Source organism: Mus caroli, unplaced genomic scaffold (genome assembly GCF_978045245.1).
Source record: "Mus caroli unplaced genomic scaffold, Mus_caroli_1 scaffold_2, whole genome shotgun sequence".
NCBI lineage: Eukaryota > Metazoa > Chordata > Mammalia > Rodentia > Muridae > Mus > Mus caroli.
This window is the reverse complement of record NW_028227257.1, coordinates 106,882,068-106,898,730: the sequence shown is the minus strand read 5'-3', so window position 1 is coordinate 106,898,730 and position 16,663 is coordinate 106,882,068. Positions and strand designations below refer to the sequence as shown.

At 45.0% G+C, this 16,663-nt stretch overlaps 1 protein-coding gene across 2 annotated transcripts; it reads right to left on the bottom strand.

Annotated features, from left to right (window-relative positions):
* Positions 1–1,077: 1,077 nt before the first annotated feature.
* Positions 1,078–15,746, bottom strand: Chrna1 (cholinergic receptor nicotinic alpha 1 subunit). 2 transcript variants are annotated; one of them, XM_021152646.2, is made up of 9 exons: positions 15,704–15,746; positions 9,666–9,811; positions 9,501–9,545; positions 8,496–8,605; positions 6,636–6,831; positions 5,576–5,813; positions 3,321–3,544; positions 1,847–2,086; positions 1,078–1,446 (listed from the first exon to the last, which is right to left on the bottom strand). In XM_021152646.2, the coding sequence occupies exons 1-9, from the start codon at positions 15,744–15,746 to the stop codon at positions 1,315–1,317; spliced, it is 1,374 nt and encodes a 457-aa protein (XP_021008305.1). In that variant the 3' UTR covers positions 1,078–1,314. The 2 variants fall into 2 exon arrangements, with proteins under 2 accessions (XP_021008305.1, XP_085686802.1); XM_085830676.1 differs by lacking the exon at positions 1,847–2,086.
* Positions 15,747–16,663: the final 917 nt, after the last annotated feature.

Here is a 16,663-nt window from a genome sequence, read left to right as displayed (position 1 = left end):
ATGGGTAGTAGAGGAAGGTAGTTATAAATACCAATTAAGGCCACGTAACCAGTTGCAGAAACGAGGATTATAAAGTAATATGAATGCCCCATTGTAAATATACAAATGCGTTTGCGATTGTACGAGGGATAGTTATATCATGTTAGGCGTATTCACAACCTTGTTATTGTTTCATGTGAACATGAGATATTATTTGTGTCAAGTTGACAAGGGGTGGATTGTAGTGGCTATTCTTGGTTGTCAACTTGACTATATTTGGAATGAACTACAATCCAGAATTGGAAGGCTCACCAGTGACCCTTATCTGGAGGCTTGGAGATCCTTATCTGGATCTTGGTATGGAGATCTTGAGACATAGTGGCTATGGATTCCAGAAGATTAAATCTCCGAGTTTAAGGAGATTTAATCTGGGCTACACCTTTCATCTGGGATTAAAGGTGTGGTGGAACACACCTTTAATCTGGGCTACACCTTCTGCTGGAGACAATATAAGGACACTGGAAGAAGGGAGTCTAGCTCTTGCTCCTTCGCCTGCTTGGTGTGAGACTGAGTAACTGCCAGATCCTTGAACTTCCATTCACAGCTGCGACTGAACCATTGTTGGGAATTGGGCTGCCGACTGTAAGTCATCAATAAATTCTTTTACTATATAGAGACTATCCATAAGTTCTGTGACTCTAGAGAACCCTGACTAATACAGTATGAAACCATGTGTCTTAAGTAAGGGACTCTCAGCACTTGAAAAATAAAAATTAACTGAGCCAGATAGGTGGGTGGTTCAGTGGTTAAGAACACTGGGTGCTCTTCCAGAGGGCCTGATTCCCAGGTTCCACGTGGACGCTCACAACCATTTGTAGTTCCAGTTCTAGGAGATGGGATACCTTCTTCTGACCTTCATGGACACTAGGCATGTATGTGAGACATACACGTACATATGTAAGTACAATTATATTTATTAAAGGAAAGAAAACAAAAACAATTAGCCATGGCAATACAAACAGAAAACCTTGAGTATCCAAGCAAAACTCTCCCAGGGGCCATTTAGAAACAAACACTTCTTTTGAGGACTCACTTTTATTTACTTCAAAGGGTTTACCTTTAAGGAGACCCATAGTGTTAAAGGCATAAGCAAAGGGGAGACACTTCAAGAATACAGCAGTGTGAGCAGAGATCACTCTCATTAACATGTAGGACATGTAGAACACTGCATGTTTGGTAAGTGTGAAAGGATTCAAGGAGACAGAACTTCCTCTCTTCCATTTTTCCTAGCGATGGCTATGGCTGGGACAGAGGTAGGCTTAGCTCAGCCTCTGCTCATCCTTGTTGATGTAACTCAATGAGTCGACCTGCAAACACAGCCAGCGTCCCGATGAGACACACCAGCATAAAGACTCCGAGGAGGATGTGGTCCATCACCATGGCAACATACTTCCATTCCTCAGCGGCCTGGGGGAAGCAGAAGGCATTAGATAGGAATCCCCTGAGATGGGACACAGGCTCATAGCGCCCCCTACTGGCCTGGACTTCAATATGTAAACCTCCAAACCTCAACACACTGATATTACAACCTTTAGTTTTTGCATAATTAAGCCAAGCCAAACTGACTTACTATAGTTGCCAGAGATAGTCAACACAGTGCATCTGAAGTTAGTAACTAGAGCTTGAAGCCAATTCATTGGTCAACCTCCCTGTCACACTTATGCATTTAATCATTTAGACCCAGAGATGTGTTAGCCTAGAGATTGTGGCGCAAACCTTTGGTCTTAGCACTCAGAAGGCAGAGGCAGGCAGATAGATAGACAGACAGACAGACCCGGAGGTGTGGACTGGGAGCCACACAGCTTACGTTATTGGACTCCTGGTCTGACTTCATGGTCTCTGCAATGTACTTCACGCCCTCGATGGCGCTTTTCACCTCAGGGTGCTTGATGAGCGGAGAGTGAAAGCCCATAGGTGGAGGCCCCGGCTTCCCAGAGATGTCAGATATATCTATGTCTTCTGTAAAAATCCTTTTCTCTTGTTTATCTCTGGATGGTCTTTTCATTGTGGAGAAAAACATGATGTTTGGGATAGTGTCGATAAAAACCTAACATAAAAAAAGAAATTCTTGGCATGAGACTTTTTGTCAGTATTAACAGAATTACTGACTTTGGGTAAGCAATGTGATTTTGGACAAGTCACCCAGCATTTCTAGACCTCACCCTCCTTGTCCTTAAAACAAAAGGACTGTACTAGAGGGCAAAGACTCTTGGCTGCAGTCTACAGCTATGATTGTGTAGTGTAAGCAGTTAGCCACTGGAGGGAGCCTGTGTGCGGATGCCAACGCTGCGCTACACTTCAGACTCTTCTGCAGGCAACAGAAAGTTCCTGGCAGTCTGTGATTAAAGACCGCTCCTGCTGCCTCAAGTATACAAACAGCCTCACAAAATAACTACTATTTTTCTTCTTCTTCTTCCGTTGTTGTTATTGTTGTTCCTGCTGTTAAGTATACAGAGGTCTTGCCCAGAGAGACGTCATCTACAGATTTGGTTAGTTTCATGGTAAGCCAGTATTACTGACACCAACACAGTTCAGTATCTCTATGACGTTTATCAAAGTGGGCATATCTGGTTGGGGCATATGGCTCAGCGGGACAGTGCTTGTTAAGAATTTCACAGAGGGACTGGAGAGATGGCTCAGCGGTTAAGAGCACTGAATGCTCTTCCAGAGGTCCTGAGTTCAAATCCCAGCAACCACATGGTGGCTCACAACCATCCGTAACAAGATCTGGCGCCCTCTTCTGGAGTGTCTGAAGACAGCTACAGTGTACTTACATATAATAAATAAATAAATCTTAAAAAAAAAAGAATGTTCACAGCTCTGAGTTCAATCCCCAGCATGACCACAAAATTAATTAAAATAAAAACATATGTGAAGTATTAACACATTTTAGTTCAATAATATAAATATTTGTGAGCACACGCCTCACATAGGTCCCTCCTTTCTCTCTCTCTCTTTCTCTCTCTCTCTCTCTCTGTTCTGTTCTCCATGACGATTTTCACCAGTGAAAATATGCATGTCTATTCACAAATTGGAAAATACACCAATAAAAAACTGAAGAATGCCCACGCATAAGACAGGGGTTTATTAATCTCCAATCAGAGTCCATAAACTCGAATTGGAAGTGGGCTTAACTTGGTTTACTTTTCCACTGTCTCCGGGAAGGCTACATGAGCTGTCCCCACAAGGAAGCCCAGGAAGGACTAAGTACTAAGTACTCAGGTGTTAGCCAGGACTGCACTGGGTTCACTGAAAGGAGACCTGGGAGTCTCGGCGCTCACCTTCCGCACCCACTCGGGCATGATGTGGGTGCTGGGCGAACGGTGGTGTGTGTTGATGACGATGACCGTGATGATGATGGACGCAATGACAAAGACCATGGTGAACAACATATACTTCCCGATCAGGGGCACAGCGCTGGAGGTGGAAGGGATCAGCTCCACGATGACCAGAAGGAACACGGTTAGGGACAGTAAGACAGAGATGCTCAGCGTCATCTTCTCCCCTAGAAAGGCAAAAGGAAGAAATGTAGCAACCTGCCTGCTCCTGGAACTCCAGGAGGTCAGGATTTGGATACATGGCCATTAAGGCAGAACAAGAGTATTGTATACTGGTGTCACAGTAAGGGGGTTGGGAGGATTGGACGCAGACATGCACAGGGAAGACTGTGGGAGGACATGGAGAAGTGTCTTCTTCAAGCCCAGGAGAGTGGCCTCAGAATAGACTGACCCTGTTGGCTCCTCGCTCTCTATGTGAGCTTTCAGAGCTATAGAGAAACTGGCTGCTGTTGCTTATAGCATCCACCTGTAACATTCCATCAAACAGTCCCTGCAAGCCCATCAGCCACCAAAACCCAAGGTGAAGGAACATGACCAGCTTGTTCTCAAAGGATAATTCTGGTGCTCCTTTCTGCAAGACCTCGGGGCCCTGACAGCATCAAGTGGCCAGGTTTCCATTCCAGCTGCCAAGCAGCAAATGGCGACTTTGTTTCATGCCCTAGACTCTTTTTTGTTGTTGGGATTCAGGAAGACAAGAGGGATTCTGGGTTGGCAAGCTAGAGAAGGTAGAAGTTTAAATAAACCTTGCCCCTGGTCTTTCTGTTACCCAAGAGAAGGCCAGGCAGCCCAGAAATACCTTTCTCTCAATGTGAAGCTGCTAGACCCAAACTGTAAAACAAACAAACAAACAAAACACAAAGTCTGCCATCCAGGTGCTGTCTGAGCACACCTGGGGGCTCACAACCTCCTCGCCTCCTCTCTCTTTCGTCTAGAAGGTTTGTCTTCTCACTTATTTCTTGTTTGATTTGGTTTCCCAAATCCTCTACCGTTTTCCTGCAGGACTGAGTCTCAGGGGTCCTGGCTGGGCAGGCTGCAGGAGGGTCAGGCTGACTGGCACTGGGTCATCTTTGTGGGGTGCTGTTCTTGTTGGAGTCCTAGGGAGCTCTCTTATGTTGCCTTTTCTGCTGTTATTGTAGAACTTGTCACACCCTTTCCAGGTGGTACATGGACAAAGGTCTGTATCTGCAGATTTTTGTAAGAATTCAACCAAACTCAGATTGAAAATATTCAGAAAAATTAAATTGTATCTATATTGACTATATGTAGATTTTCTGCCTCTATCCCTCAAACAAAACGATGTGATAACTATTTGTATAGTCTTTACAGTGTGGCAAGAAATAATTTTAAGTATCATAGGATGTCCAGTGGTTCCATGTGACTACAATGCCATTTTATATGAGGGACTTGAGCATCCTTGGATTTCAGGATCCACAGACATCCTAGAACTGGTGACCTTGTGAATGTGTGAAGAGACTAAAAAGGGGATACAGAGAAAAGATAAGCAAGGAATCCTCACTTTTATCTCCGAAAAAGAGCCAGAACCATAAACATTAAAGTTATCAAGTTATTTGCCATTTGCTATTTAATAATACTATAATAGCTAACATCTACCAAGCTTAGAGTACTCATAAGTTACTATTTACAGTCACAAACTAGTCAGTATTTATAGATGCTAATTAGTTCTGTATTGCTCTAGCAGTGTTTTCTCTTGCTTTCAGGGGTTTCATTTGATTAGGAAGTTGAAAATATTTATTTGCACTTAGGTGTTCAAAAGAAATATGGGGGGTAAAAGAGTCGGCTCAGAAGTCAAGGGCACTGGCTGCTTCATTCCCAGGATCCACATTGCCGCTCACAAGCATCTATAACTGTTGTTCCAGGGGAAGCGATGCCCTATTTTGGCCTCCATGAGCACCAGGCACACACACCCATGTAGTGCACAGACATACATGTAGGCAAAAATACCCATGCATATTGAGAGACGCTCAGTGGCTAAGGGCACTTGTTGTTCTTCCAGAGGACCGGAGTTTGGTTCCCAGCTGTGAGCCCCACTCAGATCCCACTGCCACCCAGCAACTGTCTGTTTGCACCCTGTGATAACTTGGGTCTCTGCACCTCCGTGAGTGCGCACTTACCCCTGGCTGTCCCTAACCTAGCAGCAAGAGCTCCAGGGCTGCTGTTGCCGTGGCAACGGCACTCACCTGAGTCCGTGGGCAGGTAGAACACCAGGCTGGTTAAGAAGGAGAAGAGCAGGCAGGGAATGATGACGTTGACAATGAAGTAGAGGGGCAGGCGCTGCATGACGAAGTGGTAGGTGATGTCCAGGTAGGGAGTGGTGGGGCAGCAGGAGTAGAACACCCAGTGCTTCCAGCCCCGCGCTTCCTTGATCACCCACTCCCCGCTCTCCATGAAGTTACTCAGGTCGGGCTGGTCGCTTTCCTGAGAATCAAAACAAGGTTTGAAGACTCCTGCTACACCACCCCGAGGAAGGGCAGAGACATGGTAGCCACGTACCATACGGAGAGTCACTTTGCCAAGAGGGATGTTGGGCTACCTCTGCTTTGGGGTAATAGGTTTATTTCCTATAGAACACGTCATTTAGTAAGTTAGGGTTGTTCATTTTGGCTCTGTACTCAAATCTCCAGGGAACTTTAAAACACTGGCTCCTGAGTTGCACTCAAGACTCGTTTTTATCAGACCTCTTGGAGACAGCACATAACAAAGAGAATTTATTTAAACTCTTACTTAACCCTCCTGGGTAGTGTATTAAGAACCTTGGCACTCAGGGGCTGGAGAGATAGCTCAGTAGTTAAGAGCACTGATTGCTCTTCCAGGAGTCCTGAGTTCAAGACCCAGCAACCACATGGTGGCTCACAAGCATTTGTAATGAGAGCTGATGTCCTCCCTCTTCTAGTGTCTGTAAATGTCTACAGTGTGTGTGTGTGTGTGTGTGTGTGTGTATACATATATATGAATATATATATATACACACACAGAGATATGTATGTATATATATGTACACACACATATATATTTTAATATATTATATATGTATAATTTAATATATTATATATATAATTAGATTTTATATATATATATAATTTAAAAGGAAAGAACCTTGGCACTCAGCTGAAAGCATACAGCTAGATGCTTCTCTAGCTCAGAGTGGTGCCAGGAGCCTGTGATTGTCCAGAGGCTGACTTGGACACCTAGGTGGCCCTAGTCCTGAAGCCAGCTGCATCCCAGGAGGCCACCACCTACCGGGTTGATGGCCACCACAGAGCCGTCATAGGTCCAGGTGCCCAGCTTCATGCTGCAGTTCTGCTCATCGAAGGGAAAGTGAGTGACAATGATCTCACAGTAGCTTTTAAAGATGGCTGGTGGTGTCCAGGTGATGTGGCCGGTGTAGTCCAGGAGCACCTTGGTGAATTTGACAATGGCAAAGTCGCCGTCTGCGCTGTGGTCGGGATAAGAGAGGACAATGTCTCCAATACTGCATTCCAGTCGATGGCGGTGCTCCCCAAATTTGTCCTACACCAACACTCACTTGGGTGATGGTCAAAAACCACACATTCCTAAGCACTAGCCGAGTGTGATGGCGTGTACTGTGATTCCAGAATTCTAGAAGCTGAGGCAGGTGGACTCAGATTCCTCAGTCAGTCTGGGCTACGTAGCAAAGCCCAGTCTATCAACGAATCAATGAGAGAAAGCCAAAGCTCACAGATTTCTGAGCGCTAAGCAAGGCCCAAGTCAGATTCTGGGAGGATGAATGAGGTAGGTAATCTACAGACTTTACAGAGTAACAAGTGACACAGGCCCGCTGCACCTCAGCCTTTCCTGTCCTGTCCCCAGAGACACCTGTAATGGCAGACTCCATCTGTGTGCTTTCAGAGTTGGCTGGAAAGACTAGAAATCTAAAATAAAACACTCCTAGCAGCTGAATGTTGTATGGGGGAGGGGCAGGACCGGTGTTCTTCTGAGAGCTATTTAGAACTCGGTGGGACAAGTCACAAACCCAGATGCCCCTGACCAGCAGTGGAGCGAACACTAGCTGGAAGAGAAGGCCACAGAGCCCCTCGCTGCCTAAGTGTGGTCTTTGGCACCAGGCATCTAGGGAGGCCACGTGAGTTGGAAGATCCAACATGGTCACATTGCTGGGTCCCTTTTCAGAAACCGGAAACAGATTTAAAAAAAAAAAAAAAAAACCTTTCATTTCCTCCTCTAATTCTCGGGATTCATTATAAGGGCTTCCTTCACACGTTAGACAAATCCTCTACCACTGAGCTGCATCCCCAGCCCTTTTCTCTAGCCACGGAGGTGCTTCTGGTAGTCTTCGGAGAGAACGGGGGTTGTGGAGTTCTACTGAAGACAAGACACTGCATCTATCAACATCTCTCTCCAGAAAGGCACCACCAAACAGTGGGGAGTTTGGCTCACCCTGCGATCCCAGCTCTAGCTGTGTGCTAGATGCTGGGATGGCCGCCAGAGGGCACCATTTTCATCCACAGCTCCTACCAGCCCCAGGAACATCTGCTGTAAAGCACCGGATCAGACTGCAAATCTTCTAGCTAGCTGACTGCGCATGCTCCTGTTCCTGCCTTGGAAGGATGCTCTTTGAAATGAATATTCCCTGACAAATGAAGGGCATATGATAATGAGCGTGTAATTAAGCCAAGTGTCGTGAATCACATTATAATTTCACAACACACAGTCTGTTGCAGGACCCAGTGGATGGCAAGGGAGGCATCCGGGCACTGATGGTGGGATGGCGTTCAGGATGTGATGAATAACACTGCCGAGAGTTGAGACCCCTGGGGCGGGAGGGTTGGGGGGAAGGTATTCGATCCCAAGGAACTCGGAGACAGGAAGTCTCGGTGTCTCCTGTGGTTGCCACAAGCACCATTGCAGCTCTCCGGGATTAATGTCCCCACCCACAGCCCTGATTCAATTTGGCTTCCATAATTGTTTCTATTCATAACATGGGATGCCATATGGCGCTCCTTGCCTGTCAGCGTGGTTCTGGTTTTAAGGGTTATTTAATGCAAACGATGGGGAAACGCATGTGGCAGTCCTTCCGAGGGGACGCTGGCCCACCCTGCCTGGTCCTGTGGCGTTGCTTACTTGTTATAGAGAACGACATCCGGCCGCCAGATCTTTTCCGAGGGGATGTGAATTTTTTTCACTCCTCCATAGTCATCTGGATTCCATTTCAAGTTGTAATCGACCCATTGCTAGAAAGAGAAACATTTCCTCGGTTAGAAGGCCAAATCAATGTCCAACCTAGAGTGATCCAGAATTCGGATAGGCCAGCAAGCTTTGGAAATGCAGTGTTATCAGCTGAGTTGTATTACGGTGAAAATCACTTTTGCAAAGTGCTAGGTCATTCTTAAGAATGGGCCTTTAGTTGGCTCTTTATAGAGGAATAAAGTGAAGACGAAGTCATTAGGGTGAACCCTTGTCCAGCATCTTTATAAAAGAGGAAATTTAAGTCACACACACAGACACCAAATACACAGAGAAAATGTTTTGTGAACATGACAGCAGCTATCTACAAGCCTAGTAGAAAGTTCTGGAATTGATTTCCCCTCAGTCCTCAGAGGGAACAAGCTCCAATGACACATTAACTTTGGAACATCTGGCCTCCAGAAGTGTGCCATGATAAATTCCTGTTGTTAAAGCCTTCTAGTTTGTATTCCTTGGCTATGGTCTCCCTAGCAAATGAATCCACACAGAGAAAAGCAAACACGAAAAGAATGAAAAGAGAACCAAATCAAACAGGACATCAGCATGCATATATATATATATGTATATATGTGTGTGTGTGTGTAGTGTGTGTGCACATGTGCATATATGCATATGTGCACATATGCACATATATGTATGCATATATTTATGTATGTGTATATAGATGTACATATGTATATGCATACATGCATATGTGTATATGTGCATATGTGTGTATATGTGCATATGTGTATATATGTATCTATATGCTTCCATCATCCCAACAGACCTCCTTTCAACATTTTGGTATATGATTCTCCTACCTAGATTTATTTCCCCTGAGCCCAGGTTTAATTTTAGGTGAACAAACACAACATAAATACAATAACCCAGCTGGATTACCTGTTTCAGACGTACATTGGTTGTCACAATCTGATTTACTTCATCCTGAGAAGAGAAAAGATCCTGTCTTTAGGGTATGAGTAGGGAAGCCAAGGGGAGATGGTCCAGTCTGAGATGGGGTCCCACAGGGTGGGTGCCACAGGGAGCCCCCAGCCCTGGTCTTACCACATTGATAAGCTGGATCAGCTGTAGACCCACGGTGACCTGTACAATCTCACGGTGGTCCTCCACTGGCCGGACTACACTGCTGTAGTCTTCAAAGAGCTTTGCCACCAGACGAGTCTCATGTTCGGAGCCCAGAACAAGGCCAGCTGGGCAGGAAATGACACATATATTGTCAGATGCTGTTCTCCACCCTGCACACAGTCTCTCCAGGGTTAGTGGCACAGCCAGCTAATGAAAAGCACACAGAGTCCCCTCCCAAACCCAGTTGCTGGTGTGGTGTGTCCCCTCCCATACCCCAGTGAGACAACCCTTGTTCTCTGGATAGGTGACCTTACTTAATGCAGCCTCTGGCCACCTCACATTCGACAGGACACCACACACATGGGAAAGCCACAGAAAGGCTAGGTGCTTCAGACCCTGACATGTCTGGACTTACTGGCTGCCTATCTCTTGATGCCATTAGCAGTTAAAAGTAGATGCTGGCTTACAGCCCCTAGGCTGGCCACAGTGAACAAAAAGGAAAGTAATACGTTTGGTGAAGTTATGGAAAAATCAAAACCTCACACACTGTTGGTGAGAATATAACATATTAAGTTCCTTAGCAATTTAAACTAGAGTTATCATATGGCCCAGCAATTATCTCCTGGGTGTACATCCAAAAGAATAGCAGCACTACATACAATATATGAAGTACCATCAGCAAATATGTAAGTGGATGCATTGTGGTGTATCCAAACAATGGAGTAGTATCAAGTCATAAAAGGGGAAGAAAGTAAGGATATTGTCGAAAGATGGATGCACCTTGATAACTTCATTAAGCTAGTGTGAAAAGTCAGATATAAAAGGCTACCTGGTACATGAGACATCTGGATGCTAAGTCTACAGAAGTGGAAAGATTGCGGGTTCCAAGTGACTTGGAGAACAGGGCCACTTAATGGGTTCAGGGCGACCTTTGGAGACAACTAAAGAGTGTCAGAACTATGTAATGGTGATATTACCACTGAACTGTGTACTTTAATTGGTTAAAATAATCAAATTTATGGGATGTGTATTTTATCTCAGTTTTTGACAAATCTCTGCCATTAGAGCCATGTACCAATTAAAACAGGAAGAACAAACAAACCAACCAAGCTGTGATGACTTGGGGTTAGGACTTCTATTCAGAACACAGTTCCCTTCTTGGGTCTCCTAGGTACCGCCCCCCATCCCCCACCTTCTGCCCCCAGAGGCTGCGGAGGCAAGGTGACCACTCCGACCTTCAGAAACTGCATGACTTGTGCCAAGGTCACTCGGCTAATAGAACCTTCACATTCCAAGTGGTGATCCCAGCTCCTAATTTTATGAGTGTGGTGTGGGCTGGCTAGAGCCTCACAACTGTGGATACCCTTATCCCTAGGGCATACCCCTCCCAAATTCGTCATGTGCCATATAAGGGCCTCCATAACTCCAGCCTGACAAAGACTGAGGCTGCCTATCCAAGAGCAGACGTGCAATCTGTTTACCCTGATTCATGTAACCAGACACCCCCTGTCTGAAGGCTGTTGCTGAGGTCACCATTACTTCTCCACGGGCCAAGAAACCTTTAGATGTTAGATTCATGAGATGTGTTCCCTCTTTGCTGGGTAGTGTTATTTCTCACCCAGACCTTAGATCTTTATAAAATGACTAATGCTACACAACTAACTGGTAAGTTAAATCCTATGACTGTCTATAATCCTCCCCAATAGTTATAATGTTTCAGTGGGTGATTTTTATTTTATTTTATTTTATTTTAACCCCAGCTTCACAGATGAGAATACTGAGGCTTAGTGCTTAGCCATACCCTTCCAGGTCCCCTCCTAGCTAGAAGCAGGGTTCCAGACAGTTTATCTCATCCCTAAAGGTAAAATGTAATCTCTAATTAGATGTGAGCTTTTGCAAATCTCCAGGCGTAGCTTAAACATCTTCGCTGGGACCCCCATGAACCCCGACCTGGCCACATCTCACATCTAGCTTCCTAAGTTGTCTAAAGCACAAAATTCCCAAGAGTATCAAAGAACTTTCTCATAGAACTCCCCCAAACTGCAGACAAGCTGATGACCCTCAAGAGGGGGTGTTGTGCAAAGACCCAGATTTTGCACAGGAGGAACACACTAGAAAGCAAGAGGGTCAGCAGTATGTCCCAGAAAAGCTATGCATCTAGCCTAATGATTCACCAAGAGAGGAGGATTGGGGCAATGGGCATGCCAGCATGCTGGAGACACTCACCTCCTGCCCTTGCCCATGCCCCTTGTGAGACATTTCAACCTCAGTCTCTACTTCTTAGAGTGGTTTCAGTGGGCAAGGTGAGGAGATACGGTTTCCCTCCACAGGGTTTATAGAAACATTGCTGTCGTCCATTACCAGGAAACAGCCCATAGGACCATCAGTGAAAGAATGAGTAAGCAAGCCGATGTAATAGAATTTTACGAGACTCCAAGGAAGAATTCTGCGAATCCCTTTCCAGCTCCAATATGGCTTGCAGTGCTGGAGTCAAAGCATGCCAGTAAACTCTCTTTCATTAAAGAGGAAGGTTCTACATAGAAGACAAGGCATGGCAACATTGCCTGTTGTTGCCAAATCTCGGTGGTAGTGACATTGTTACCTCACCAAACATCTGTTGAATGTCTACTGCATGCAAACATTGTTTTAGAAATGTTAAAATATTTGAAGGTGAACCTGTCAAGGCTAACTTCTCTCTACTCACATGGTGAGTGACATTTGCCATTAGCATCAGTGACTACTAGCCTATTGAGAATTGATGTGCTCTGAGAAAGGTGGCAGTGGCATGACTGAGATTCTCGAGTGGATCACGGGAGAAGTTTGTTGAAAGGTGATATATAATCAGAACTGCAACTGTTGTGTGTTCAGCAAGCTCGGAGAAAGCGACCCTGACCAGAGGACGAATTCTGCCACAAGTTCAAAGGGCATTTTCTACATCATATTGCATGTATGTGACTATGTGTAAAGTGTGCTTTCTAGATCATATTATATGTGTGTGACCGTGTGTATTTGCATGTATGTGCAAGTCGAAAGACAACATCAGATGTCACTTCTCAGGAATCCACATCTTTTTGGAGATGGCCTGTCATTAGCCTAAAATTTACAATGTAGGCTATGCTAGATGGCCAGAAAGCACAAGGGATCTCTCTGCCTTCCCTTTCCCAGCACTGGGAGTACAGACATTGCCACTAACCTGGTTTTCTAAATATAGGTTGTGAGGAATTGAACTAAGGTCCTGTGTTTGTAAGGCCAGTGCTTTGCTGACTGAGCCATCTCATCAGCCCAATTTTTAAAATTTATTAGATATTTTCTTCATTTACATTTCAAATGCTATCCTCAAAGCCCCCTATACCCTCCCCCGCCCCCGATCAGCCCAATTTTTATTTGTACACAGGGAGCAGGACCCTGGTTTTGATGAATAAAATTCTGAGCTGTAGTGAGCCACCTTGGGTAAACCTTACTCCAACCTCATGCTACGTTTCTACCTTGGTGATTTCAGGTTGTTTTAGGCCTGGGGGTGGGGGGAGACACACCAAGGTTTTAAGTGACCACATTCTAGAATGTATGGTGTGCCACCTTGCAGGTCAGTTTAAATCTTTTACCTTCAGTTTCCTTACAATAAACACATTTAGGGTGTTGGGCTGCATTTTATAATTCTAAATTCCTATAGACTACTGTTCCAACCTTTGCATGGCTCTAGAAAAGGACCTGACTGGGACAGTGAGGGAACTGAGAAAGAAACATAGACAGACATGTGGACACAGACACATGGACACACAGAAAAGCTATGATTGGATGGTCTGGTCTCTCAGGCGAAGAAACCTTGGAACCCAGGGTGCTCAATGTGTTTATTGAATAGATTGAATGGGGGGAAGAGTTGTTGCATACAGTTAAGCAAGGATGCAGGGCTTATGAAATACAGTTGGATGAAGGGGGCCAGGTTAGCTGTCTCCATGGGAACAGTTCTGTAGTCATCATCCATAATACGCAGGGGGCGGAAAACACATCCTTCCAATATTCACACGTGAACCAGAGGAAGGCTTTCCCATTTCCCTCTGAGACTCACCCCAGAGGGGAGGCTGTCCTATTCCTCCATGGGTCTGAGGCTTTTGGGGGTTCTTGACATGGCCACACCCATGTCAACACACATACCTACCCAGGATCTCACCTGCTCAGGGCTTCCTCTGCTTCTCACAGACTACGTGCAGAATCAATTCAGGAAATTTTGGTTTGATCAAAACACACAGCATAGACGTCTCTTAACAGCTGCACATGAACTTTGCTGTTCTAAGAGGTCTTGTAGGTATTTTTTAGAAGCATATCACTTAAGGATTTTCACTGAGGGGGCTGGAGAGACGGCTCAGAGGTTAAGAGCACTTGCTGCTCTTGCAGAGGACCCAGATTCTGTTCCCAGTACCTACATGGTGGCTCACGTGGGTATCTGTAACTCCAATTCTAGGGGATTTGAGGCCCTTTTCTGACCTCTCTAGGCACCAGGCACACATGTGGTGCACATACATGCAGGCAAAATATTAATACACATAAAATTTTTTAAAATCTTAAAAAAATTTTTTTTAAACAAGTTTTCACCGAGTGTAGTGTTTGTAAACTCATGCATGCACATGTTGAGCCTGCTTCAGTTGGATCAACTTCAAATTCCACAGGATTTAAGGTATCTGAGTTTAGATATTTCCTCTAACTCTGTTTTATCTTTTTTTTAAGATTTATTTATTTATTTATTTATTTATTTATTTATTTATTTATTTATTGTAAGAACACTGTAGCACTGTAGCTGAGACGCACCAGAAGAGGGCATCAGATCTTGTTACAGGTGGTTGTGAGCCACCATGTGGTTGCTGGGATTTGAACTTCGGACCTTCGGAAGAGCTGTCGGGTGCTCTTACCCACTGAGCCATCTCACCAGCCATCCTCTAACTCTGATATTGGAAACAAACATATATATATATATATATATATATATATATATATATATATATATATCCTCTCTGTTCTTGCCTGGAAGGCTTGTGTTTGTCAAAGCAATGTTAGAGCGAGGGGAGCTGCAGGCTTTAGACCACCTTGCACCTCAGAGAGATGGTATCCAGTAAGTTCATCGGAAGTGATCAACACACATCTCCTGTTTCCCTCTTCCGGAAGTCTGGGGCTCAGGATAGCGTTTCAGCTGTTGTGATGGACACATTCCAGAGCAGAGAGTAGGTCAAGGGCTGTGCTAGGTTTCATAAGTCCAACTCAAACATAAAACCTGCCTATCAGTAAGATCCTTAAAAAGTGTGGGGTGGTGGACTTTTAAAAAACGAATCTCTGAACTTAAAAAAAAAATTAAACAGGATAAAACAGTTTCTTTGTAGAGACAATTTAGTTACATTTGTTAACAGGTTTCCTTTCCTGGCACCTGTAGCTGCCAATCAAACCTCTTCATTCTCAGACAAATTCTAGAGTGACAAAAGGCCCAAAGTTACAAAGTTCACACCCAAACTATGCAATCTAGTTATTATTACTACTACTACTAATAATAATAACAAAAATAACATAATATCAAAAATAAAATAACAAAGTTTAAATAATGTATGATTTTGCATTGCTCCTAGATCTTTTTGACCACATGCAGCCCTCAGGCTGAGTGTTGGACATGACTGCTAGGCGTCTGAACATGAAGGTAGCTCAGAATGATAGCATAGTCCACCAGTGGCTCAGACTGTACACGTGGCACTACGATGTTCGCATGGCTGAGCCTGCGACCAGGCAACCATAGAGCAACCAGGATCTCTTGCTTGCAGCTTTTGATCAGGCAGCTCCCACTCTGGGAAAAACAAACCCAAAATCTATCCTCAAGAGTCCATTTGAGCCGACACCAAGCTATGACTGATAGAGAAGCCTTTGGCTGGTGTAGCTGTGTCCTGTCTTCCCATCAAAGAAACAAGACTGGAGTATGGGACAGGGGGTATGGCAACGTAGTGTTTCACCCTCAAAGGCTTGCCCCCAGTCCTGGGACTTACCGGAGCAGAGGCCTAGCAGCAGGAGAACAGTCGAGAGCTCCATGGGCTGTGGGTGCTGCTGTGGCCGCCAGCGGCTTGCTGCCGGTCCTACTCCACCCTGGCTTAGGGAGCTTGGCTGCTGGCCTTGGAAGCCAGCTGACTCCACAGCTATTGTCTTACATCACCTGTGTGCCTGCATGACAGCTGAGCTGCCCACAGCCTCAAAGCTTGGGGCCTTCTGTGGCCACAGACGTGCCTTGCTTAACATGATCGCTATACTCTTACTAGATGTAAAGTGCCTGAGAGTCTACATAGATCATGAGTCAGAGGTTTGTCGTTGTGTTTGGTGTTGAAGATCAAACCCTGACTTCCCATGTGCTAGCTAAATATAAATGGGTTAAATAGAAATGGCTATCACAACTCTACCAGTGTACTGAACCCCTAGCTTGTATGTAGGGGTTTTAATTAATTAATTTATTTATTTGCTTTATGTGAGGGTAGTGGTGGTATGCCATGGTGCCTATGTAGACTAGAGAGAGTCTTCAGAAGTTGGTTTTCCTACTGTGTGTGCCCTGGGGATCAAACTCAGGTTATCAGGCTTGGTGGCAAGCCTCTTCACCCACTGACTCATCTCGCAGGCCCATGAATCAATTATTAGCAAAATACTTTGTGCATGAGTTCAGTAGAGGCTACAGATTTGAGTAGACACCACTGTGCAACTGTCCTTAACCACACAAGTGTACACTCCCTAGACATGGAATGAAATTCTGTGTCACAGGCCTGTGACATCTTTTGTGCCTGCATGAGTTTGAAAAGAGTGGCCAGTGTTGAATTGGATGCTGGAGAATTCCATATATGATCATATGCAGCTTTGAACAAAGATAGTTTTTTTTTTCCTTCTGTGAACTGGTTTTCCCCCAGGGCCCTAGGCAGCAATTCCCTCCCCTCATCTCTGTCAGGCAGTACCAAGCCCACCCAGAG